Below are 27,708 nucleotides of genomic sequence, written 5' to 3'. Positions count from 1 at the left end.
TGAAGCAGAAGTACACACATGTATTTGGTAGCACATTTATTTTGACACAAAATCCACAGTTTTCTGTTCAATAGAGTTAAGCAGACGTCTGCGTCCAATATCGCAGAATCTCAGTGATGATCAGTGAGATGGAAGAAATCTAAATACAACCCCACCTTCTAAAAAACAAAAAACAAAACAAAAAAAACCCCCCAAACAAACAAAGCAAAAAAACATGATGGTGTGCAACCAAACAGACACAACAAACGTGAGAACATCTCACTCAGTATGCATCGGAAACCTCTGAATCTGCTTTACACCAAGATACAAAATCAACTTGATATCCATGATGACACGAAAAAGTTTTGGCTTTTTTTTTTTTAAATCGACAGTTATTATGTTAACATTATACTCAACATTATCCTCACAATAAGCGACAGTGATTTTTAACAAGAAAACGGCACGGTTACTCTCTCACACATACGTACGACACGCTGAAGAGCCGCAGGTAGAATTGCACAAAGATACCTTCAAAGTACACCACATGTTGTAGTAATATTAATCGGAACTATTCCATGTACAGTCACATATACATACTGCTATATATGCTGCTGTCTCGTAGCTGCAGGAGTAGAAGGAGACAGTCTTGAGTTATCCTGAATCAAAAGGATTGGATGTTTTGTTTTTTGTTTTCTGGCAAAATGGTTCAACGGCTGTACCAATGTGAGGTTTGGTTTTTTTTTTGTATTTTTATTCAATTCTTTAACTTTTGGCATTACAAAATAAAATCAGTACAAATATATAGTAGATACTATCTTCAGAAGGAGAGAACAGTCCTTTACAGTCAAAACTCGAGCGAGGTAACAGTCTTATATCAGGCCTTGGCCAAAGAGTGGTAACAAAGGTAAAATCTGGGGCATATTTCTCCACACAAATTGGCTTCTGACAAGGCGAGACAAATCAAACCGCTTCTATTTACACTGACGTCAAATGAAAGCAGGAGTCGGGATACAATAAACCCCAGTGTGTGACTCCTATGTTTCACCATCTTGTTCAGGTTCAGTCATAGAAATTAAACATCCATCCATCCATCCGCTTTCCACCAGCTCATCTGGGGCTGGATCAAAAGGGAATCCCAAACCTCCCTCTCCCCAGCCACCTCCTTCAGCTCATTCGGGGAAAGCACCGAGGCATTCCCAGGCAGTGCTGAGGGACGTAGTGTCTCCGGCGTGGCCTGGGCCTACCCCGGGGCCTCTTTCCACGGGGGCATGCCCAGGAAATCTCACCCAGGAGGCATTCTAATCGGATGCCTGAACCACCTCAGCTAGTATCCGATAGATCCACACGCTAACTTTGTGTTTTTGTTAATAGCTTCTATGCCGGTAGTGCAGTGGTTGAACCTGTTGCCTCACAGCAAGAAGGTCTTGGGTTCAAATCCATGAAGTGTTTCTGGGAGTCTGCATGTTTTCCCTGTTCTTTTTGGCTTACTCTCAGACTCCAAGCATTGTAAATTGCCCATTCATATGAATATGAGACTGGCAACGTGTCCAGAGTGTACCCCACCTCTGCTCTATGGCAGCTGGCAAAGGCTCCAGCTAAGCCTCCATGACCCTGAACTGGATAAGCGGAAGAAAGTGGATGGATACTTTCTAAACTAATATCAAGAGGACGCCATATAAAAATGGTATTTTTTGGCCTCTTTTCTAAGTGTAAAATTTAAAACAGAATGATGCCCCTTAAGACAATTATCCTAATTAAAATCTACAATAAAATGTAAAAAAACTAAGCACTCACTAACCAAAGCGTCAGTGACATTACAGCTCATTTGCTTCATGATCCATCACAGTTCAAAGGTTGTTGTAATGTGTGAAGTACAGAAAGAAAGCTGTGCGGCTCTTTTGCACAAATGAATGATAATTAAAGTCGAGGGAGAAGTCAAGGAGGCTCACAAACAGTTGTATCCAGGATTATCTAGCCTTGCTTCACTAAAGACAGACCAATACTCCAGGAGGAGAAGCGATTCTTGTAAAAATGACTTGTACAGCCTTGACCTTGAGCACAGTGTGGGTGAAGACACATCAGGTGATCACTGTGTTTCATTAAAATCTGACCAGTACTCTGGGAGGAGTATGGATTCTTGTGAATTGCGGTGGGACAAACGGACGACGGATGCCTCGCTATGGCGTAAGCGCACTGAACCTTCAGTCAGATGAGCTTAAAAAAAAATCAATACAAAACACTAAAGTTTAAGGTCAGTAACATGCAAGACACACACTGGGGCTTTAAAATACAACCCGATAATATAAGCTTGCACTTACGCCAAAGGCATTTTTTTTAAAAACTGCTGTGTTTGTACAATCGAGGGCCTTTGCCCAGCACAGCTAGCATATGAGTCATAAAGAGGTAAATGTCATTTCAGTTCATCTCATTTCCTGTCAGCCAGCATAAACCAGAATAAGGAAAAAAAAGTGTGAATACTATTGCTAAATACTATTTTTGCAAGTCTCACATGTAATATGAGCATTTTAAAAAAAGACTGCTAAGTACTCTTAGAAAATATTTTCGCCATTCGATTTACAGCTATTCCTAATCCACACACACACGCACGCACACGCTCAGATTAGCTGGGAAACTACGGATTCCTAACAGAAAAATACTTTTTCAACTAGGCACCACTGATCAACGACACACATTACCTAAAACTAATGAAAATGAGAAGAAACGCAAGGCTCCAAAAAGGCTTTTTTGCCAGTATGTCCAGAGGATGAACCATCTCTGTCAGGCCATCAGCGAGTCACTGCAGAGGTGCTTTGAAGATGATCATCAAGAGATCATCAGAAAGCAAACTGCCACTCAAACTTCCATGCAAACTCACATCTGAATGTTCAAAAGAGCAAATGTGACTTGTTCTTTTTTAGGAGTGAACTGTGCTAAATTAGATTTCTCTCCACACTACTAAGAGTTAAAAGCTTTGCCCTTAGGCATTAAACAACTAGGGACACGAAAAAAGTGGCCTCCAGTCAGCGAACTACTGAGACCCTTGTCTCATAATAACAACTACGGCAAGACAAACATGTACAAATTGTGTTGTGAGACGCTCTCCGTTTATTTTTGAGCACATTGTTGTACTGACAGATAACTACGAGAGAGAACGTATGTGCTATCCCCCGCCAGGTGAGCATGGCAGGCTAATGTAATCCTTGGCCTTGCTCTGGATGTCAACTAGTCATCAACCAGGAGGCATTTAGAGAAAAACAGTCTGACTCTGCGAAATCCCGTTTTGCCACAGCAGTATTTAAAATAAAGGAGATTCTGTTCTGTGACTTCAGATGCTTCCATCGTACATTTACACCTTTGATATTTAACAAGCATCACTCGACACAAACAGTCATCACGATGGGCACGTCTTTCCAAAGTGACTTCTCGAAGCACACGCCTACAGACTGGATTGCCACGCTGGCATAACTCTGTTATTTTTTTTCTTTTTGTTAAAAACAAACAAACAAACAAAAAAAAGCTTTCAGTCGAGCATCATGCTATAAAAAAATCCTCAAAAAACAGCTTTGAGTGCGTTTTTTTGTTGCAATGCATAACCTTTTACATTCATTATCAGTTTAGGCTTAAAGTGTGCGCCTAGTAAAAAACTCAACACGAGGATTCAGAGTGATATTGCCTTGCAAAAGGCAGGAGCACGTTAAAACTGCACTGAACCCAAAGACAAACAGCTGGCTAAGTATACAGTATACTGATGTAACAGTCTGAAACTATAATGTATAACTACAATATCATAGTAAAGCTTTGCCACCTGCACATTTAATTAAAGTTTGTACCCGCCCCCCTTTTTAAAAAAATCTTTAAGAAGGAGGCAACATAAGACACAAGGTATAAAACACTGACCCACTGAATCAATCTATCTATGATAAGGGAAGTGGGCTCCAATAAAAAAAAGAAAAGGTCTTTCAATGTTTAAATGCCTAAAAAGATGACCAATATTTTATGTTAAAATGTGTGGATTTGACAAAAGTCAGAATATTTTATATCCACAGGCTGATACGAGCTCCATTTCAGAGCTAAAAATGCTGCTTCGATGCTTCGTACAGAGAAACACTGACAAACATTTTATCATAGTGGCTCTAGCAAGAAAAGGATGCAGAAAGTGGAATTATTTTTAGGATTTTGAGCCATTTGCATTTTAAGAAAAGAACACCTCGTACTCCACAACAAACCCAAATCATCTCTTATAAATCACAAGAACTTTGAGGTCTGGGGATCCCAAAATAAAATACAGAGACCCCCTCCTAAAAATGTTACTCATCCGATCTGATGGCTTGCAGACATTTCTGTAAGCTCTCCAAGACTTTTCTTCAGTGATCACATTTTTCACTTCTTAAGTCTTCATCGACAGGCGGATGACAAATTAAAGGAAAACCCAGAAGCTGTTGGTATAGTTCACTCGTCTTATTAACGTAGTAGTCTTCCAGGGTTGTCCCCGTCCACAGGGCGGCCCATCAGAGGTCACTGGGTGGTTGGATGAGTATGAAAATCATGTCAATAATTTTGCTAATGCCTGTGCAGTCACCTGATCTCAGCTCAGTTATACCATATTGGAAGATTTTGGAGACTTTCTACAACCATCATCCAAATGCCCCTTTTTTTTTAAAGAAAAAAGGACAAAAAAAATAGTGTGCCATCCCTTCAGTAGATTTACAGAGATTTGTAGAACCAACACTAAGATGCAGTGAATCTGTTCTGATAGCTCAAATCTTCCCTAAGACCGATCGCTTTCTTTTTTTCCTTTAATTCGTCACTCATCCGGTTACACATGCTATCCCACTTTTCCTTCCTTCCATGGCTGTTTACTTACAGGGACTCCACAGTGATGATAGCCTCGTTTCTGTTAATGATGACGCTAGAAGGCGAAGAGACATGGCCGCGCTGCTCCGCGCAGTCGTCCGTGCTGGACGACTGTGCGGCGACCTTCTTTTGCTGGGAACAGTCCACGCCGTCCTGCAGCACCTTCTCCCCTTCCTTCACGACATCTTTCCCTCCCTTATCGAAGCGCCCCTTCTTTGGTTCCTCATCCTCTTGTTGCCCTCTTTTCACATGGCAGCGGCACACCTCAATACCCGAGTCACCCGTCAGCCGTCGATGCCGGAAATGGTCCTCCTCATCCTCGTCTTCGTCGTCGTCCTCCTCTTCTTCTTCTTTTTCCCTTTTTTGCTCCTCCTTGCCGCCGCAGTGCACAGAGACAGCCACGTTTGATAAGAGGAGAGCCTGCTTAGGAGCTGAGTGCAGGGGCCTGGTTTTTGGATCATGAGGTGACGTCTCTTCTTTCGCTCTCTGAAGAGCCATGGCTTCGAGTGGGTCCGATGGAACGAGAGGGTGGACTTGACCAGCGGGAATTGAAGATAGCAGCGAGAGGGGAGAGAGCGGAAGGCGAGAGGAGTGTGAAGGACGGGAGTGCAAAGTGAGAGCAAGTGGATGAGATGGAGGCGAGACTCCTTCACTACCGTTAGAGGAACATCTCTGCACCGGAATGACATCTGGAGTGACCGCAGGTATAACATCAGGTGGAACCTGCGAGGGTGGCGATGGCATCAGCGTGAAGGGGACCCCGACCCTTGGCACCACGGCCAAATCTCCTCCTGCTTCACTGGGCGTGGACATGTGGCTGCTGTCATACGTCTCATCCGTCACCTGGACAGAGAAGGAGGTGCTGGATGGGGAGGTGAGGGAGCAAGACTCACAGGAGCAGCTGGTGTAGTTATCAGAGCTCTGTGAGGAGGTCAGACCGCTGGGGCCGGGGCCCAAGTAGGGAGGGCAGGGGTGACGGTGGTGGTGATGATGGGGGTAAGAGGAGCTAGGACCTACTGTGGCACCTCCCTGCAGTGCAAAGATGGAGCTGTAAGGAGGGGGAGGGGTGCTGGGCTGCGCAACAACCTCCTCGTAAGAGGGCAACTTGAAGGAAGCCAGAAAACCTGTGACGAAAGAAACACACTTTTAGGCTTCAGCTCCGGGTACGCAGACTAGTGTTACATGTCAGTTAGCTTTCTCATGGGGTTATGCCTCATTGGTGTGGTGTGGCAAGCTCATTTGTAGTCAAAGCTTACTCCTCCCACATGCCAGGGCGGAGAGGGAGCTTCACGGTGAGATGGGTATGAGTGTGAACCTGCTGGCGTCACGCTCCTTTGGTTTTGTGTTATTTTTAGAATCTGTGAATTTTTCCTTCCCAATTTCTGTCTGAAGGTGTTTCTGCTATTCTAGCATGTGATGTCTATATTTTTCAAGTTTTGGGTTTGAATTCTTTACTATTCTATAGAGTGATCTCTGGCTTTACTTTATTCTTGTTCTCCTGAAGTCTTTTAGTTTTTGTGTTTTAGGTTCTTATCTCTGTTGTAAGTCGTTTTCCTTTGGGTCACAGTGGTCCCTCGTTTATTGCGGGAGTTACGTTCTAAAAATAACCCACGATAGGTGAAATCCACGAAGTAGCTAACTTTATTTTTTACATTATAGATGTTTTAAGGCTGTAAAACCCCTCACTAGAGGGTTGTGCGATATGACCAAAATCTCATATCCCGATATAAGAATTTTATCGTCCCGATAACGATATAAATCACAAAAATGTAACATTTTCTGTAAATTCTGTGAATCTCGACTTGCCGGAAGTGTTTCCAGCTGCGCGTCATGTAGCTGGAGTCGAGTGTTTTAACCGATGCATGAAACGATACATTTTTAGACGCAAGTTGTAACGGCTGCTGTTTTCTTTGTGAGTATTTATTACACGACGTGCTGCAGGGAAAAGCCTGTTCTAACTTTTGAGTCTAAGGTTTATTTTTTAGCATCTGATGGCTCTTTTTTACTTGTCATCCGTAAATAATCTGCTCTTTCACGTGATTCAGTTTATTTTGAAAAGTCTCAACAGGATCTTGAGCTTTATTGTGAAAACTGTAAAAAAATAAATAAAATAAAAAAAGCATGCAAAATTGCACACAAAAAAATCTGTGAAACAGCAAGGCCGCGAAAGGTGAACCGTGTTATAGCACCACTGTATTTCTATTTTCCTTCCATAGTTAGTCACATCAAGACTCAAGAAACAACTTTTTTCCTATTACTTTCAGCAGTGCTTGTTCTCCAGCCGTCTTTCACTTCCCTAATTAACTCACAGTTTATAAATAGTTCAGTCTTCCTTATTGTCTGCTGTACCTCATGTTTCCCTTGAAAGTTTTCTAGCTCCTGTGTTTCATTTCTGTTGCTACATCAGTTATCAAAGTTTTGTATTTTCTAATACATGTCCATCAAAGCCTCCTCAGGCAAGCTGCAATAACATCTTTTAACAGATACTAAAACTCAGGATGTTTGCGCTCCATTTTTATTTTGTTTTAGTTCACAAAATTGGTTAATTCTTTTCCTTCCAAAAGTCTAGTTTTTATTTTTATTGTAGTTAACTAAAACTAACTGTGCAAAAACATTTTAGTTAAGTATGAAACCTTGTGCTACATCTGGTGTTTGTTTACCACTTCTGGAATAGTTGGACGTATATGACGCAGCATGTGAAAGACCATCCAAAATGATAACCTTTAACTTTGTTTCCTAAAATGTCAAAACTTCTAGATTAACGTAATTTTTAACTGTGTCCATTCTTTGCGTGATCACGGTTTAATAACAATGCAAATAGGTTTCACTAGGTTTACAAGAAGCTGTCAATCGATCACAGTCCACACAGTTTTTCACCACAGGCAAAAGACGGAAAGCATCACTAATGGAGTAAATCTGCGGTAGACTTGAGAGATGTTTGCCGATAATAGAATTTAGATAACAAACATGTCCTCAAATGCATCTTTGCTCTGAGTTCTGTCTGTGCCTTTGGCTGGCTTTTGCGCTGCATCACACACTGGTGAGTTGCAAACAGACTGATGTGCACACCAAAAGCTTCTATATGAAGATTTTTACTCGCTGTTACATTACAAGCATGAGCCTCTTTCCTCAATTAAAAACTCCACAAAACAGTTCATTTAACAAAACACGCTTACATTTACTGCTTTATTACTTCCATATGATGCCTGTTAACAGACTTATTTTGAAGTATCTAAATGTAGGCATATTTCTATTTCCTCAGAAAAAGTGGTGCAAGGAAATCATAACGCATGCAAAGTCTGTGGAACTGATTAATTTAGTATTCAAAAGCTACAGCATGTGCGATTTAAAATGAAGCAAACATACTGAGGTCCAGCATTGATGAAGGGTAGTTGCAAGCGCCGTTGTAAGCGATCAGATTGATTTCTCTTTGCCTCTGCTGCTGTTGAATTCTCAGCTTGGCCCGGCGGTGGCGGTAAGCACAGAAACAGCTGAAGAGGATGAGCACCGTCCACAAGAGCCAGAACCCTATAGAAAACAGGAAATGAGTGGCCATCGAGATAAAGAAAACAAACAAACAAAGGAAACGTAACCTTCAGGTCTGTTAGCTGAATTTCATCTCAGATTTACTCGGCTTTCACACAAGTTTTGCTTTTTTATCAAAGGACTCATTGAGCTTTCAGGCGCATCAGGTAACCAACAGCCCAGCGCACACACTATTCAAATTTTCTGTTTGTGCAAGCGAGCCAATCCTAAAACAGCTGTCTTAAAGACGGGGGAAGGACACATAAAAGCACCGCACCAAGGCACATTTCAATAAGGAGAGATAAGGAAGAACTGAACACGATTTATGGAGGAATGTGACTAGACTCTGACGACCTATCACGGCAGCGGGGAATCCCAGCAGCGATAGGATTTAGGACAGGAACACCCAGGGTGGTTGCGAAGATGAAGACTGAGGGTTGGGAAAGTGGTAGCAATGTAAAGACCAGAAAGCAGCCGAACCCCCAAGACGACAGATGATAGATTACAGATCTTCCTTACTGAACGTAAACATTAAGGATTATTTTAAACTGAACCATGTAAGAACTAGAAACACTCCAAGAGCGCAAACCTCCACCAAGAAAGGAAGATGTGTAACATCAAAGTGAGGTCAGAGGTCAAATATGACATAAAATCTGGATGCAAACTGTAATGTGAGATTTTGAATCCGAACATAACAGTATCATCTCCTACAGGTTGCCAATATTAACAAAATTTAAATTTTTGAAATTTGACCTTTGTTTGAATTTAAAGGAGAGGTCAGCGGTCCAAAGTAACATAATATTTAAAATCTCCATATATCGTTCCCTATATGTCCATATGCTGTCAATAAAAACACTTTAGCCTTCAGATCAATCTACTGAATTTAACCTCCTAAGACCCGAACTCTTTCATGGCATGCATTTTTAAATTCTCTTTGCCATTTGGGCTGATTGGGACCTGATTAATGTAAAAACAAAGAATTACCAGATTTTTTTTTTTTTTTACCTGATTTTTGTTTCTGAGAGAAATGAGATCCACATATGAGGATATTTGCTTTAAATTTAGATAGAACAGAGGTAGTATAATGTCCTCGTAAGTGGAAATCAGGCCCTTGTAGAGCAAAATTTTGTATTTTGGTCTAGACAACCCAAAATGTGATGACCACATATGTGGACGCCAGGTCCTAGGAGGTTAAAGTAGAGGTCAAATGTGACAATGTGGTATTTCCTATGTTTTTGCAGTACACATCTAATTTGTAAGCATCATAGTTTCTAGGTTAGAATGTTTTTTGTCAGTTTTCGACCATTAAATCATTAAGTTGACATCGAAAGTAGTGCTTTAATGGGTCTATTAAAAGAAACCAGAGATTTCTTCTGGTTCTTCCTGTTAAAAGGGAGTTTTTCCTTTGAACTGTCACCAAGTGCTTGGTCATCTGGGGTTGTCTGAGTGTTTATTATGATTATGATGATTATGATGATTATGATTATTATTATTATTATTATGATTATAATAATAGGGTCATGTTGTTGTGATTTGGTGTTACATAAATAAAACTGAATTGAATGTAAGCCAAATTTTAATGGATTGTTAACATGACCCCACTCTACACGCCTACGATGTTTTATCAGAATTCATTCGAAGCTTTTTAATGTACCACGTTTACAGACAGGAAGAATGACAGCTACCAAAGGCTATAAAAAACATCACCTCCTTGGCGCAGGCAACAACATTAGTAGATTATGAGACCAGGACTTTAGAGCTGCAGGTAAGCATAATAGGACACCTTGAATGTTTCCCAGCAGGTCTGAGTAATGAACGATAAACAGCCATTAAATCAGAACCCTTTCCTCAGTAGCACAGCAGAGAAGAAGCGGTCAGTTGACTCACACCAGAGTTCATAGTAGTAGGTGCAGCAGCCCGTCTCCCCGCAGCAATGTCCCGTTTCACACAGGTAACCTGGACTGTTGTTCACTCCAGGACAGTACTTTGGATGCCTCGCCATCTAATAGATAAAACACCACATCGCAATGTAACCACAGTGGAAATATTGTAGGAAGGTCTAAACTGGAGCCCAGTGCTAATCGTTGCACCGCCAAGATGTCCAAAATCCAAAATCCACTGTGGAAACTCTGATCAGAAAAAAAAAAAAAAAAAAAAGCAGCCTCACTGACAAAATAGTAAAATTACAGTAAATCTATTTAGCTTGCCTGTATAGATAACACATCTGGTATTCCTATGCTCTATCAATTTCTTCCCCCACTCCAATTACAAAGCAACATTTGCTTAATTTGTAGATGATGTCCCCTCTCTCTCTTTCTCTCTTTTTACGTCTATTTTGGTTTTGGTGTTCACAGATGGATCATGAAGTTAACCATTTATTAGTTGTGTCTTTCTGTTGTTTGTTAATGAAGCACACAGTAAGTCTAACCAAACTTTAAACTACTGATACACACACACTTTTATGTGTACCTGAAACCCTAGAAATAAAAAATAGTTATCAAAAGCATCATCAGGTGAAAAGTATTATTTTATATTTCATATTAAATCTCTGATACTTTTCTGTTAACAATGAAATAAACAGTTATTGCATCTGTAATCTTACTTTTTATATGAGTGCATATTTAATGGCAGCTGCGGGTAAAAAAGTATTTTAAAAAATGTTTTAAAAAGCCTCCCACCTTATTGATTGTGCTCATTTCGATCTGTTTCACAGGCACCTATAGTGAGAAAGGGAAGAAACTAAAGCAAGTGAAAACCCAAACATTAAAAATGTGCACATCATAAAAAGCCAGCAAATTTCAAAGCTTTTACATTATAACAACCTCAATGAGCTCAGACACTTGAGCAAAGCCATAAACCATACTAATAAAGCACTGAGGAGAGGTTGCTAAATCTGTCATGTGCATAGTTACCACACAAGACCCAAGTGCTAACAAATAATTATGCATTACTATAGCAACCACTGAGGAAAAGGCTCTGAGGCCTTTTTACCCGTGTGGACAATATTTAGTTGTGGTTAAAGGTTGAACTCCCTACCGTAGCTTCTTCGGTTACATCCAGCCCTTGCAGGGACATAGTCATCTAGTAAAAGGCAGAGAGAGAAAACAGTTAAAATGGAGCTTAAAAAAAGTAAAGGGAAAACAAAAGATATGATGTGTTGTTATTACAGTAATTCAAGCATATAAAGTTGGCCACTAAAGACCCATTTTCCAGTATTAAGCCGGTGGCTACTACTGACTTTTCAAGAAGAAAGAAGGGAAGGTCGCTCATACAACCGTTCCCTGTGCGCTCCCCGTTTCAAATACATGCCTGTAACTACCAATTATTTTCATTACTCATTAATCTGTTAGTTAACTGTTAGAGTCATAAAACATCAGAAAAGTACCCCACGTCTATTCTCAAAGCTCAGCTTCACTCATATTTTGATTGAAACAGTGCTGATCACAGTCTGCATACTTTGTGTGTGTACAATGCGCACATATCTGTGCAACTATTCTGAGTACGAGAATCACCTCTGCTCTCTATTCATGTCAGTGACCTAAACGTTCATGAATAATCCAACTCCACATGCTCCTCTGACAGTGAAGCGTATTTAGCCAAGAGACACTTGTGTTTACTGTTATTTAGTATAATATGTGGCACACAACTCTGCAGTACTGTATAGTATCCACTTGCAACACCTGATGCATCCACAGGGCAATTAACATTGCATCACAAAACATTATGTGACATTAGTGGAAGAGTATCAACCTGACAAGGGCAGACAGGCTCCAAATAAGTACCTGGCATTATAGCAGACACAGGAAAGGATACATAACTCACATTTTTCTCATCAGAAACTGGTAGAAATATGTGTATATGATTACAACCGCTTTCCTTGAGATGCTTTTATAGAAAACTGCTTTTCAATTCAATTTTATTTATATTACACCAAATCACAACAGCGGGAAAAACGTTGTTTCAGGAAGAAACCTGAAACAACGTTTCTTCCTGGGGGTGACGGGAGGGATACAGGAGAAAAGACACACTGTGGAAAAGAGCCAGAGATTATTAATAACTAATGATTAATCCAAAGTAAATGTAGAGTGCTGTATAAACAGTGTGAGTGTGAGTAGGTGAAAAAAGATAGGTGGAAAAGAAACAGTTCAGATAGGAATCTTATGGGAAGCCCTCCAGCAGCCTTGGCTCGTTGCAGCATAACTAAAGGAGGATTCAGGGTCACCCGATCCAGCCCTAACTATATACTTTATCAAACTGGGAAGTTTTAAGCCTAATTTTAAAATTAAAGAGGGTGTCCGTCTCCTGAATCCAAACTGGGAGCTAGTTTCACAGAAGAGAAGCCTGAAGGCTGAAGGCTCTGCCTCCCATTATACTTTTAAATATGCTAGGAACTACAAGTAAGCCTGCAGTCAAGAGGGAGCCACTAAAGAGAAACTAATATGCTTCCTTTTTCTAGTCTCTGTCAGTAGATTTGCTGTAGTATTTTGGATAAACCAAAGGCTTTTCAGGGTGGCACGGTGGTTAGCGCTGTTGCCGCACAGCAAGAAGGTCCTGAGTTCAACTCCACCATGAGGCCGGGGTCTTTCTGTGTGGAGCTTGCATGCTCTCCCCATGTTTGCGTGGGTTCCCTCCAGGTTCTCTGGCTTCCTCCCACAGTCCAAAGACATGCAGTTTGTGGGGATCGGTTAATTGATTAATCCAAATTGCCCAGCGTGAATGGTTGTCTGTCTCTGTGTGTTAGCCCTGCCACAGACTGGCAACCTGTCCAGGGTGAACCCCACGTCTCACCCTATGACAGCTGGGATAGGCTCCCGCGACCCTGAAAAGGATAAGCGGAAGGGAATGGATGGATGAAGGCTTTTCAGTGAGTTAAGGGCAACCTGATAATAACAATGCATTACAATAGTCCAGCCTAGAAGTATTAAATGCATGATCTAGTGTAGAGCTGGGCGATAGAACGATAACGATATGTATTGCGAAATTAACTTTTCTATCGAGGAAAAGTTTAACTATTGCGACAGGCCTCGTCTCTCTTGTCCTCTTTAAAAAAAAAGAAAAAAAAGAAAAAAAAAAGAACAACAGCCAATCCAAATTAAGTAGCGCAGAGCCGAACCAATCACAGCCGCAGCGTCACGTCACGTGACTTGTTACGTACAGCACAAGTGCCAAGCCGCACATGTGTATTTGTTTGAAGCAGCCAGCCGCCGTGCCGCCCGGGTAATGGAGGAAATGAGTGTGCCGACTAGAGAAAAATCAACCGAGAGCGTGACCGAAGGTTACCGAAGAGAAAACAGATGATGGTTCCAATGCCGGAGAGATTGTCGAACAGAAGGGCCATAGAAGTTCCGTAGTGTGAAGGTATTTCGACTATTTCAAGTCTGACAAAAAACAGAGTAGCGCGCACTGTAAATGTGCCGAAAGCAAGTCTGGAAATACAATAAAGCGGTGCATGCTCAATCTCTGACTGGAAGCGCTAATTCGTCATTCGGCTTTTGTCAGACTAAAGTAACTGTTAAAACTGTTTGAAAAGCTCAGCTATACAACAAGGAGAGATTGAGAATTTCCTTTTAGTTCTCAGTTTATTTGATATTGACAAAAGTTAGTTTTGTCTGTTCTTCTGTAAAACAAACTAAGATTTATTTTTAGAATTAATATTTTGTTTCTAAGTGGAATTGACAATTTAGTCTGTTTCGTTTGTTCTATTTTGAAACTTAAACGCTTTAGCGGCTGCCTTTTGTGTAGTTTGCAATATTTGCCTTTATTTATCTGAAAAAGTCTCATGTTCCTTAAGTACATCTTCCCTGTTGAACTTATTATGGGATGGGAAATAAATATTTAAATCAAAACAAGCTGCTGATTATGTCACATTTTACTTGTGAGCAACGTCACATTTAAATCTTACAAATATAGTTATTTGGCTTATATCGTGATAGATATCGTTATCGCCTGAAATGAAAAAAACATATCGTGATATGAATTTAATCTTATATCGCCCAGCTCTAATCTAGTGTTTCAGTGTCACTCTGAGACAGGATGTTTCTCATTTTAGAGATGTTGTGGAAATGCAAGAAAGCAGTCCTACATATTTGTTTAAGATGCGTTTTGAAAGGCATATCCTGGTGAAAAAATAAATGAATAAACCCCAAGAGTCCTTAGTGTTCCTGGAGGCCATCCAGAGTAAGCATCTGGTTAGACACCATGTTTCTAAGATTTCTAGTACCAAGTACAATGACTGACTTTAGAAGCAGGAAATTAGGGCCTCATTGTCTTTGATACAGTATTTGGCATTTGTCATCTAGCTTCATGGATAGATAAAGCTGGATGTCATCTGCATAACAGTGAAAGTATATGCTATGCCCTCGAATGATACTGCCTAAAGGAAGCATGCATAATGTAAACAGAATTGGACCTTGCACAGAACCAAGTGGAACTCCATAATTAACCTTAGTGTGTGAAGATGACTCCCCATTTCTATGAACAAATCAAAGTCTATTAGATAGATACAAAATGTTAAAATTTCCATAAAAACAATTCCTGGATTCTAATCTTGATGTACCAACCAGGCAAAATCTTTCCCTCCAAATATCAATATCAATTCCATTTTTGATTTCAGTTTTAGCTATCCAGCACCAGTTTACAGTAACAGTTGTCTCAGGGTGCTGTATATTATAAATTAAAGCCCCTATATTGTTAGTAAGAGAACCCTAATCCTCACACAATCCATTGTAAGCAAGCATTTGGTGACAGTGGGAAAGAAGAACTGCTGTTTTAACAGGATGAAATCTCCAGCAGAAGCAGCCTCAATGAGGGGCAGCCATCTACCACATGGATATAAGAGGAAGTACTAAGGAAAATGAAGGGAAGTATAGGGGAACCACAAATGATAAACAAGGCAATAAACAAAGAGGCAGCAGATAATAGTTTCTGACATGCAGTAGTTGGATATGTTGTTTGTCCCTTCTCTTTCAGCTCTCTTTTATAATTTAGGCTTACGCCTTTGGAGGTTAACTAGAAGATTGGATGTGGTAATGAGATGACCCTCAACAAACTGGGAGCTGAAGGCTCTGCCTCCCATTCTGCTTTTAGAAACTCAAGGAATCAAAAGTAAGCCTACAGCTTGAGAACAAAGTACTCTCTTAGGATATTATGACACTATGGTGTTTAAAGATATAATAAGGCCTAACAGGATTTTGTTTTTTAAAAAGAAAGATTTTAAAATGAATTCTGGACAAATACAGTAGAGATTCTTCTGTAAACTGATAAATATTGGGTTATGTTACCTACCGTTGCAAATACCAGTGTCAAATGTAACAACCTCTGGGGACTTGGCCTATACTGATGGAAAACATAAAGAGTCAAGACAGGAAATGTTCTGTCATAAATACCATCAGGTTGAGTTCCTATGTGCTTCCTGAGAGGTAAGCCCACCACACGGCACAGGATATGCATACAAGTGTGATGAGAAGTCATTCAGGCTTCCTCAGATACCGCAGACTAACCACAAATGATTTCCACCCAAGGGTCCTGACAAGTCTCCATAACTTTGCTTACAAAACCCCCCAAAAGAATAGTAAAAAACAAACAAATAAACAAAAAAAAAACAAAAATTATGTGCAAATGGCATCATTTTACTTTCAAAGCTTTTCTTAGCAAAGTCAACCAGTTCCCCAATGTTTAAAATGTAAACAGACCAAGTTCCTCGAGCAGGAAGAACACTGAGGAGGCTCAAGTGTTATACACAAATATTTACTGCAACAAGGCCAACCAAGGAGGACAGAGTGCAACAAAACAGGTCAACATGTGAAACCACCGTCCAATACGACAACAGGACACATTTATACAAACACAACTCATTCATGTGTACTGCACAGTTTTTCCCTCTCTGAAATAGTGCAGGTAAAGTGCTGTGAAAAGTATTTGCACCTTTCCTGATTTCTTTTTTCCCTCCATATTTATTACACTTACATGTTTCAGATGTTTTTAAATCATGATTTGTCCAAACCTACCTGGCACTATGTGAAAAAGTAATTGCCCCCCCTTGTTAAATCATGAATGAACCACATTGACCATATGAGTTCAGTTTTACTTGCCACACTCTGGCCTGATTAATGGTGGACCTGTTGAATCAAGAAATCACTTAAACAGAGCCTGGAAAGGGTACAAAGCCAGTTATAAAGCTTTTGGAGTCCACAGAGTCACAGTGAGACCTATTATTCACAAATACAGAAAAACGATTATTTGTCTGCAGACAGACGCTGAGTCGCTACACTCCTGCATGTATGCTCAGTAGGCACCACTGAGTGTCTCTGGTAAATGACCTCTGAGAGACCCCTCCTCAGACTGACCTCTTGTGACCCTGCCTAAGGAAATAATTATCAGCAACTGGAAGCCCAAAATAACCATTGTGTAAAACACTCTAGTATTCAGACCTTTCTCTAGCACATTCCACTTCAGAGCCTTAAAATGCTCCACACTTTATATTTTCTCATGACCAAGCTGAATTTTAGTTAAAAAGTCAATGCAACAGCATCAGCAAAGCTTCTTTATTTTACCCTCAAAAAGTCATATTCATTCACTTTCATTTCCCTTAGTTATCCATGCCTCAGCAGTTTGAGAGTCACTGCAATGCTACAGTAAATAATTACTCACAATGTCAACCATCACAAATACAAACAACCTAAATGGAGCCCTATTTATCAACCGAACAGAGACACCCAATTAATCTGCCTGTGAAATAAACCACACAGAGTAACAACAGCAATCAACAATTAATCAGAAGACTAGCAAACAAAACAACGTTACGACCTGCCTGTGAGAAACTCAGCGGCTGGTAGAGAGGGGGAAACTTATCCATATCATGGAACCGCAATGTGTGGGAGAAGCAACAATGACATTTAAAATCATATCCAGCCAGAGGTCAAAGACACACTTTTATGTTTCCATGGAGTTGCAAGACACTCAACTCAAGACACTCACACACTCAACGGCATAGCAGGTACGGTACTTTCCCTCGTTTCCCTAAGGGTCACTGCAACGGATGGATTTTTAAAATCTTAACAACATCAACAGTTTGCATATTACGATGAGTAATTGACTATAAATAAATAAAAGCAGCTCTTGTGAGTCTTTTTATTAAAGTAAGATCAAGCTATGTAAAAGCTTAATTGTAAAAAAAAAAAAAAGTTGGGATGTTGAGTAAAACTTAAATAAAAATAGAATCAATGATTGCAAATCTCATAAAATTGTACTGCAGGCAGGCCAGTTCAGCATCTGAACTCTTTGATTTGGAAGCCATGCTATGTCATAGATGCAGTTTAGCGTTGTCTTGTTGAAATATGGAAGGCCTTCTCTGAAAAAGGCATCTTCTGGATGGGAGCACATGTTGCTCCACCATTAATGCTAAACTCTTTCAGCACTGAGCGAGTCTTTCCAGATGTGAAAACTGCCACGTCGACAGGTGCATGCCATCAGCGATGCTGACCTTTGAACTGAGCACTGATAACAAGCTGGATGCTCCTTTTCATCTTTAGTACGGAAGACGTGGTGTCCTTGTTTTCCAAAAACAAGTCTAAAACGTTAATTTCTCTGACCACAGAAAAGCTTTTTTTTAAATACACCACAGTCAAAGAGCTTTGGTCCAGAGAAAGATGGACTTTCTGGATAATGTTCCCGTCTGGCTTTGTTTTTGCTTGATAGAGTTTTAACGTGCCTTTGTGCATGGCATGGTGAATTGTGTTCACCATGATTTCTGGAAGTGTTCATGAGCCCCTGCTGTGATTTCCATGACAGAATCATTCCTGTTTTTAAATGCAGATCCACTTGAGGGCTGGAAGATCGTGAGCTTTTTGGCCTTGTTCAATGCACACAGAGATTTCTCCAGATTTTCACAGTCTTGATGATATTATGGATTGTATATGATGAGATATTCAAAGTCTTTCCAATTTTACATTGAAGAACATTATTCTGAAATAGTTCTGCAACTTGTAGACAGCTTTCTGCATTACTGGTGAACCTCTCCCTGCCTCCCTAAGATGCTCTTTTTATACCCTATGATGTTACTGATCTGTTTCCATTTAACCAAATTATTTGGAAAATTTTCTTCCAGCTTTCTTTTTTAGCACCACATACTTTTCCAGCTTTTTGCTACCCACATTTCCGCTTTGAAATGTGCTGCTGTCTTAAATTCTTAAATTCAATTCAGCTAAATTTTTTCATGATAAAGTAAAATGTCTCAGTTTAAACATCTGATGTGTTTTATATGTTCGACTGCAAATAAAATATAGGATTATAAGATCTGCATTTTACACAGTCTCCCAATTCATTTAGAACTGGAGTTGTATTCACTGAATACTTTCAGACAACACACTCAAAGCAGAGAACAACACAGTCATTGAAGAAACCACTTCCCCAGTTCAGTAGAATAATGTTCTTCTTCTTAACAGCCAAGATTCACAAGGTGTCTTGCATTAAAAAGCTCTTGTTTGTCCATTTGCAGGTTTTTAAGCCACATTGCTAAACAAGGAATTTTTACTTGTCCACAAGTCTTGAAAACTACAATCTAAAACTGAAATACGGCAAATCATAACCAAAAATTCATTAATTTAGTGTCTAAGTTTAAATTAATATAAACCAAGAATCTTTGCTTTTTCTTAAAGGATTTGCACACCAATCCTGTTATGTCTAAGATATTCGTTGTACACGACCACGTCTACAAGTCAAACTTACAGATATTTTGCATTGGCCACAGACTTACAGACAGCCTTCCCAATGTTAAAAATAATTAAATATAAAATAAAACAGAGACCTAAGCTGACTGACTGCAGTGGTGCACAAATACACGTGCTGTCTCGTGTATGTCACAGATGCAATGACCAAAAGGTGACGAAATAAAAATAATAATAATATGCCGAGGTCACTGCTGTTTGTCAACAACCCCACAGGCCGAGGGAAGCATGTTGCTCTGCAGAACAGCTGCTGACAGCTGCGTGCGCATCAAATGTAAAGCTGTGCAGTGCATTACCTCCATAGTCTGCAGCCCGTGGCAGAAAGTCAGCGTTTTCTCTGGATCCATGGCTAAACCCTCATCACCACTGTCCCATTCCACAGACAAGACAGCATCCCCATCCGCCATTCCCCCCAAACGGGCTGATGCCCCTCCCCGCCTCCGCTGCACGCTCCGGTGTACTGGGGCCGCTCTCTCGGTGTATTTTACGGCTGGACCTGCGCAAATTCACAACACAGACGGCTCAGTCGGCTCCTGTTGTTTGCTGTAGTAGAAGGAAGATGTTTCACTCGTAGAGACGGACGGAGCCGAGCATGATGTCATGCTTTTTTTCCCCCAGCCACCACAGTACTTACACGGGAGCGCTGTATGCTTTGATTGGCCGGAGCTCCCAGCAACAGCCTCAGAGAGGCTGCTTTCACGGTCCACACGGTGTTGCTCTATTAAACACAAATATAACCACAACGAAATAAATAGTGGCAAAAATATAAGAGCTTTGCCCGGGTATGTTTTTTTGCTGAGGCAAAATAAATGTCTGAATCTACTTAGTTTATATAAATATTAACAAATTAGTATTGAAATTATGAAAATAATGTTCTTAAGAGCTCAACTTTTGTAAAACTTTTGCAGCACACCTACCTGTATCAGATGCGAGTTAAGTTTTCAGTTCTATTTGACATTATTTAATAATATAACTTCCAAATAAACTGCATGCATCGCAACATTTCGGAACGTTTATTTACAACGGAACTGCTTCGATACTGTAATTATTAGCCGCAAAAAGCTGTGACGGCCTCCTAAGGCTAAATTGCTTGTTAAGTCCCAGCCAATCAGAATGCCCCCTGTTGCCACGAGGAGGCTGCTGGCGTGCAGCACGAGCGGAAACGACCGCTGCTGAAGGACAGTGACATTGATTGATAGATCGATTTATTTATTAATTTTAATGTTGTTGCTTTTTCAGGTATGCGCGCGCGCAGGCAACCACGTAAAGTAAGTAAATTTAAAAATTGTTGTGCTTTATGTTGTTGTTCGTTTATGCTGTGTTTGTTACAGGGGCGTAACAAGTCAGTTCTAGGCCCCGAAGCAGATATCTGTGTACAGCTTTAGCCTTGAAGTGGAGCAGCATGGAAACTGTACAAGCAATAGATAGAAGAAGAAGAATGAACATGGAAAGCTTGAAATTAGCTGAATACAAAAGGCCAGAACAATTGGAAAAAATTGCAATTTTTCCAGTAAAGTTCAACAATTGAATCAAATATTTTTGAACTTTACTTTCTTTGAAGCGCTGAAAGGATCAATACTGAATTTGTTATATGCTGTCTTTTGAAAATGAATTTCAGATATGGAATTTATGCCTTTTTGTTATTGTAATGTCTTCACTGACAACCAAAGTCAGAGGTCAGGGGATTAGGCGTGTTCACGTTAGCTTAACTACACTTTGGCTCCTCCATCAGTCAGACGTTACGCCTTTGGTTTGTTACATGGTAACTTTGTCCAAGTTGTTACTATTTTCACTGCTTAGGCAGTGTTTCAATTAATTTGTTGTTGCATCCACCCATTTTTGGTGTCAGTGGTTGTGAGGAAAAGTGACCAAAATTGTTAAATAGAAATCATCTAATTTTTTTTATCGCATTTGTCAGCATTTTTGTTTTGTTTTTCTATTGGTTTGTATGACTTAATGCGTATTCTGTCCTAAAACCCAAATTCCAAATCCTTTCATCAACTGTGCTGCCAGACCCAACGTGGGTAGAAACATAGCCAGCAGTCCACCACAAGAGGGCAGCAGACAACATGCTTTTGCTTTTGGAGGCTTTTTTTCCCCCCCTTCAGGGTTCAATGACCTGTTGTGGAAAACAACACTTAAGCTCAAAGTGAGCAAAACGAGGGTAGTTACAGATGTATACATTTGTAGTTAAGGAAGTCATTTAGTCTTTTTTTGTCTCTTATTCATTGTGACGCACAGCCTCTCCTTATGTTCTCTTCAGTAGGTGTGTTTAAAACCCTTGAAACAAAAGGTTAAAAAAAGACTCTCTAAGCTGCTTTTGTTGCCACACCTATAGTTTTCTCCACGTTTCACACCTGTGGTTGAAATCCCTCACTGTGTAATGCACATTTTAGAGCTTACACACTGGTTTTGATTCATCTTTCTAAGGTAAACCCAGTTAATTAGCATGGATTATAGGTTGCACTCATTATAAGGGTGTGTTATCTACTTTATTTGTAAAGGCACACGTGTTGAGATGGTGTCACAAATGAACTTTAACATTTCTCAGTTTTGGTGAGTATGCAAAGTTTGAAAATGTTTGCAGCTCCACACACACGAGCCAAGACAAATAATTTCTTTCCTTCCTTCTTTTTATACTGTCGCCTCATACCAGCTCAACTGTGGCACTGGACCCAGGTTTACTGTAATTTACAGAGCACTAAAGAGAAGACGATTGGTCAACTTGTTTGTGACAAAAATACACTTCCTCCACTCCATTTTATGCACATGAATGCCCACACGCACACATACACACACGCATAAAAAAACAATATGCTTTTGCATACAAGAAACGGTCCAGTTTCTGTTTAGAATTCGCACACTTCATTGTAAACTTTTACATCCCTCGACTGATTTGTGAGTCAAACTGTGCAATATGATTTAGAGGAAACTCAAAATGAAACTAATTTCATATTTTGTGTATTTCCACAGTGAGGTTGGTGTTCTATGTAATAATTACTCTGGCTAATTGCTTTGTAACTTCTCTGTAGCTCATGAAATTTCCAGGTTACATAAATTTCACGCTAACTGTCTGAGACGTGACCATGCAGCACATGTCTTCCTCTTCTTCCTCGCAGTCTCACGTCAGAGTGTTTTCTCTTTAAATTCTGAGAGGGGAAGTAGGTACTGCACAAAGCAACATACATGCATATATGTCAGAATAAGGCTGGCATCCAGATCCAGCAAATCATTTTTCTACAGGCATAATTTAAGAGTTACTTGTTTTCTGTTTTCCAGGAAGCCCAAATCATCACCTTTCCACCGCCATGCTTAATAGATGACATGATATGTTTGTGCTCATATGCTTTGTTTGCTTTTTCACCAAACATGGAGCTGTGCATTATGTCCAAAGGACACTGATCAAGATTTCTAGAAGATGCAACTTTGCAAACCTAAGACATGCTGCCATGTTCTTTTGTAGAGAGAAATGGCTTTCTTCTAGAAACTGTTCAGTCTTTTTCTAATTGTGCTGTCATGAACTTTACAGGCCTCAGCTAGCATGGTAAATGTTAAGAGTCTGAGCTATCACATCGGGGGTTTTCTGGAGTTTCTCTGAGCATAGCACGATCAAACCTTTGCTTGGACGTCCACTCCTGAGAATATTTTGGCACCTGAATGGTCCAGACCAGCAGACTGTCAAAACCTTTGCTATTACAAAGGTAGTCACACTTGCTGATTGTAAGTTAATCAAGTGCATTTGACTCTTAATTTCTATGAAAGCAGCATTCCTTTTTAAACGATTCAGATATGAAATATAAAAAAATAAATATAGATTTTCACCCATCTTATATCTGAATCAATTGTAGTTCCACAGACGTGTAAAGCAAATAGGATAATAATACAATAAAAGGACAGCTTATGTCTGTGATTAAGCGCAGATGGAGACTAAACTTGAGTTCATATTGCAGACTTTGACACAGTTATCAATAAAACGATTATATTACTGTGAAGACCGTTTCCTGTAGCTATGCGTGCTGTCATTTTTAAACCTATCAAACGCTAGGTGCTCGTAGGGCTCAGCACCGGTGTCACGGCAGACAACAGACCGGGAAAAGGCACAAGTGGTGTAACTTCCCCTTTCTCTATAAATCTCCAACAGAAAGCCCAAAGGAAGACGTCACCAAAGCTTAATAATTTGCTAATGCCAGGAAATGCAAAGTGGTCTAGCACTGCAAAAACAGCATGCATCTGTCTGCACACACCACACTGTCAATTCACATCCTGTGTCTCGTGGTCATGTGACATTTAAAAATGCCACTGTAAATGACAGCACAGTGCACAGTGGGTCCCTGATGGGCCCCTGAAGGGGAGAGCGAAATTCCATACGCTTAGCATTAGTATCAGCCATATTTCCAAGTAGTGAAGGAGCACTGCATGACAAATTTTAACTTTGTTTGCCTTTTTTTCTTCATGCAATCTCCTTTAATCGTATGCATATGCTTGACTTTTGAGAAAGCTACTAACCCACAGGTGTCCTTGCGATGCTTTACTGGTTTCTAAAGGCCCTGTTGTTTCCCTGAGTTTGACCTGCTATTTTAAAGCATGCAAAAACCACAGGTTCTTAATTCACTCAGACGTCTAATGAGAGCTCTGCAGATTAAAATCATTGATAAAATTCAGCACTGTAACATCAAATTGATTGTCTCTGTTTGAGTCAGCAGCCTCTTTTTTTTGGTGATTTTTAAATGCGCCATGAATATTGTGCGGCATAGTCCTAGATTGATATATTTCAAATCAGCTGATCTGAAGGGGATTTATTGACTTTGAGATATTTTTTATTTGATCTATTGTCTGGTATGGTATATTTTAAAGGACCAGTCAGAGTTTAAAAAATGTAATAAACTTTTAAGTGAATATATTGGAGAAAATAACTAATCCAGTGTTTGCCTGATAGCAGACAGAACTGTCAACCCACTGCGCTCAATTTAAATCTTCATTCGGCTCGGTGGAGAGGTCACTTGCAAAGGTCGAAGCTCAGTCCTGTGCACAAACGATGGCTATGTGTTCATGCCCCTTAAAATTTGTCTAAGAAGAACCTACATGCTCATAGTTACACCCACGGCCAATTTAGAAAAACAAAATTAACCAAACATGCATTCCTTTGGACTGTGGGAGAAAGCCAGAGTACCAGGAGAGAACTTAGAGACACATGAGGTGAGCATGCAAACTCCACACAGAAAGGCCTCAGCTGGCCAGTGGATTCACCCCAGGACCTTCTTGTTAATCACCAAAACACTGAGCTGCACGTAGGACACTCAACTATATTCTTATTATAGTGATCATAGTGTATGGCTGTCTATTTCCAAAGCCCTCCTAGACATGTTAATCAATGAATTTGTTTATGTAAAACACTCTTTTGGAACAAATCGTAAGGGTTTTTGTAAGTGAACTAAAGTCCATGTAACACAAAGCCACAGCACCCAAAAGATGGAAGGCTGACGTCATAGTGCCAGAGACCATTGCATGGATGGCAGCATGAGGAGGACCAAGACAACAATAGGCAGGTGGTTTTAATGATGTAGTTTCTGTATGGATTTGGTCTGTATCCAGATTTGACAGTTTTGTTTTGTTGCCTGCTCTGATTTTAAGATTGAAGAATTTCTCAATGCTTAATTCATTTTATATCAATTGCAAGACTCAATACATTAAGGCACTTTAAAATTTATTTGCTGTTTCTACAAGCAGCCCTTGGGCAATTTCTAATTTCTTGTCTCATCAGTCGGTTGGTGGTGATACATGACATTTAGCATGAGGCCTTTGAAAGATCCTCCTCCAGCTGTCCCTGGTTAAGAAACACAAGAGTCACTGGATCAGCGTCTTTGGGCTCTTTGTTTGAAGTATGATGGCAGTGTGTTATTAGAGCCACTGTAAATCAGCTGTGCCTGTGCTAATATACTTCAGCTGTCAAACAACTACACAGAGACACACACAGAAAAGTGTTCCTCTGATGTTTGTAAAGGATCACAACTCTAATCCGGGAGCAAACATTTGTCATTATGTTCTGCAGCAGCACAACCCTTCACCAACATACAAAAACTCAATACTGGTCAATATTCACACACGCACACACACAATGGGATTGAGGGCTTTTAAACTCTCATTGTCATTGACATTCGGTTTGCAGTATTGTATTTCTTTGAGATTTGAGAGTTGAAATGACTGTTTCTTGAAAAGGCCACACCTTGGTGCTGTGAATTGAGGAGCTGTTTGGGGCAAATGCTTCCCTGAAACATTAGATTTTTCTCCACGCCACTTTCTTTGTATTTTCTGATGAAATTATTGTTTAATTGTAGGCAGTCTGAGGGAAAACATGATTCATCTCTCTCTAATGCTGGAACAAACACAGGGGGGGGCATGTGACTGACAGGCTGTTTAGCACTCATACTCGTACTCTGTTCCTCTCGTTGACAGTAGATTGAACTGACAGACACCTCCTTGAGCGCATGCACATACACACATGCATGCATGCACACACACATACACAGTGGAACCACAGGCCAGACAGAGCTCCATGACAAGTCCTGGTAATTCAACCATAGTTAACTTAATGAGGGTAGTAGACACCTTGACACATACACATACAAGGGGCATGCTATCAAACATGATTGTCGTAGTGTTGAGTGAGACAACCAAAACATCATATGAGAAGACTTGATCGGGTTACCTCTGCAGTCTGAAGTGTGCAGCTGCATAGCAGAGCAGCGTATCATAATCCACTGAATTAGTTTTGTTTGCTGCAGGCTTAAAAAGATAACCTACTGAGCCACCTACATCATGAAATAAGCTCATGGCGTTTTGCTTCTGTACCTCAGCCATGGAGGTTTTGATCATGTTAATACGACAGCAACAAATGTACATACGTACAGTGTGAGCAGTAATATGGGTTTCAGTTTATACTTCATTTGGCATTAACACTTGTTTTAAATTTGAGTTTACTTGTAATTGTGTGCACATCGGTGATGTAAAGAACACTTGTCTGTTCAGTCGAGCAAGAGAAAAACAGATCAAAGTGAAACGAGGATCACATTCACAGAAAGGTCATCTTTGGCCTGGGACAGGACTAGAAATAGATGTATATAGATTATTCTGCAAAATCCGATTTGAAGGGAAGTAAAACATTGGGGTCAGATAATAAGGGGGAAAACCACAAAATGAAATAGTTGAGTTTTTAAAAAAAACAAGAATAAACAACAAACAAGGTTCCCCCATATTAATGCAGTTCCTCCGCCACCCCTCCCTCTGCAGGACCGTGGTGACTTTCAGTGTTTAGTGCCGCTTCTGCTGCTGACACAAGGCTTTTGTTTCAGCCTGGCTCCAAAACAAGAGGAACCCAGAGGACCATACGAGCATAACAGGAGCACAACAAGTGAACCAAACTCGGACACCCTACTGACTCCTGTAACCCAGTTAGCAGAGGAAACGTCACACAAGTAGAAAAGCCAGTTCCTAGTGCATGTCTGCAATGTGTCTGCTTTCCCCATGTGAATGCTTTTTTTTTCTTCTTTTTTTTTTTTGCTGACAGTGGAGGGCTGACTAATTACAGTCCAACTACTGCAGCCACACTTTGATAGGCACCACGCTGCTGCAGCACACAAGCATCTGCAGCCTGCATCGCTGCAGTTTCTGGGGACAAGAACAAACTGTTTTCTGGTGAGAAACTGTCAATATGGTATGCATAAAAAAAAACTGTGTGATACTGTAACATGAAGCCTCTTTTCCACTTGCACTCATTTTTTTTATGCCACACCTGCTTTGAGTGCCACAATGTGAAAGAAATGCTTGTGAGAAATACTTTTGCAAACACCTTTTTATTTTTAGCTTTTGTGTTGTTTTTTCTTACCACATTGCTTGAGTCATGTTTTATCTGGTTTTGCCCTCTTTCTGCTCCTTGTGTGGATTTGTTGCTGCACATTTGAGTCCTTTGGATTCTTAGCTGGCCTCCACTGACTCTCTCTGTCTCTCAGTTTTCTCTTCTCCCCTGCTCTCTATTTTTCTTTTTTCCTCTCTTCTGGAGTCCTGAGACACAGTGACCCACTTCCAGTTCCTTCCTCTCTCCAAAGCAGAGTGTGTGTAAATGTTAAAGTTAACGGTTTTTGTTTTTGCAGCCTTTTTGCTGCACAACGCCCCCCCCCCTCTTCCCTTCTTTCCTCTCTTTTTTTTCTCCCATACAACAAACCCAATTCCACTGACTCTCTCTCTCTCTCTCTTTTTCTGCGATTCAGAGAAACTCCGTCAGTTTCTATGAGCATATATGAGCATGTGTCCAAAGATGTGCACATATACTTGGAGCAGCAATGAAAAGATTTGAAAGTGCTTACACAAGTCTGGTGCCTGACATGCCATGCAACCTGTTAAACCTATAGCTGAATTCTGCCTCTCTCTCACTCCTGTTTCTTTTACCCCTCTTAACTCCAGTGTCTCCTCCCTCTTGTTTTTCTCCCTCTACCTTCCCCCCATGGCTGAGTCTGGCAGGGCCACGGGTTCAAAGATGTGCAAGCACCAGAATGTAGGTCAGCCATCGGTGCTGAGTTACCGATTAGAAACAGCTGTGTGTTTGTGGGCCATTTTCTCCACTGAGGCCATT

At 40.4% G+C, this 27,708-nt stretch overlaps 1 protein-coding gene across 3 annotated transcripts; it reads right to left on the bottom strand.

Moving 5' to 3' along the window:
• LOC146667964 (uncharacterized) lies at positions 1-27,113 on the bottom strand. Of its 3 annotated transcripts, XM_085409771.1 has the most exons (8): positions 26,965-27,113; positions 19,717-19,800; positions 19,379-19,578; positions 11,395-11,439; positions 11,037-11,075; positions 10,246-10,360; positions 8,200-8,361; positions 1-5,957 (listed from the first exon to the last, which is right to left on the bottom strand). In XM_085409771.1, exons 3-8 carry the CDS (start codon positions 19,487-19,489, stop codon positions 4,840-4,842), a joined length of 1,590 nt encoding a protein of 529 aa, XP_085265897.1. In that variant the 5' UTR covers positions 19,490-19,578; positions 19,717-19,800; positions 26,965-27,113; the 3' UTR covers positions 1-4,839. The 3 variants fall into 3 exon arrangements, with proteins under 3 accessions (XP_085265897.1, XP_085265900.1, XP_085265899.1); XM_085409774.1 differs by lacking the exons at positions 19,717-19,800; positions 26,965-27,113 and adding an exon at positions 12,898-13,177 and having other exon boundaries at positions 19,379-19,471; XM_085409773.1 differs by lacking the exons at positions 19,717-19,800; positions 26,965-27,113 and having other exon boundaries at positions 19,379-19,710.
• Positions 27,114-27,708: the final 595 nt, after the last annotated feature.

This window comes from Rhamphochromis longiceps, linkage group LG6 (genome assembly GCF_057381845.1).
Source record: "Rhamphochromis longiceps isolate RC_006_pf linkage group LG6, R_longiceps_female_GT1.1, whole genome shotgun sequence".
Classification (NCBI taxonomy): domain Eukaryota; kingdom Metazoa; phylum Chordata; class Actinopteri; order Cichliformes; family Cichlidae; genus Rhamphochromis; species Rhamphochromis longiceps.
The sequence above is the reverse complement of the archived record's forward strand: the minus strand, read 5'-3'. Positions and strand labels throughout refer to the sequence as shown.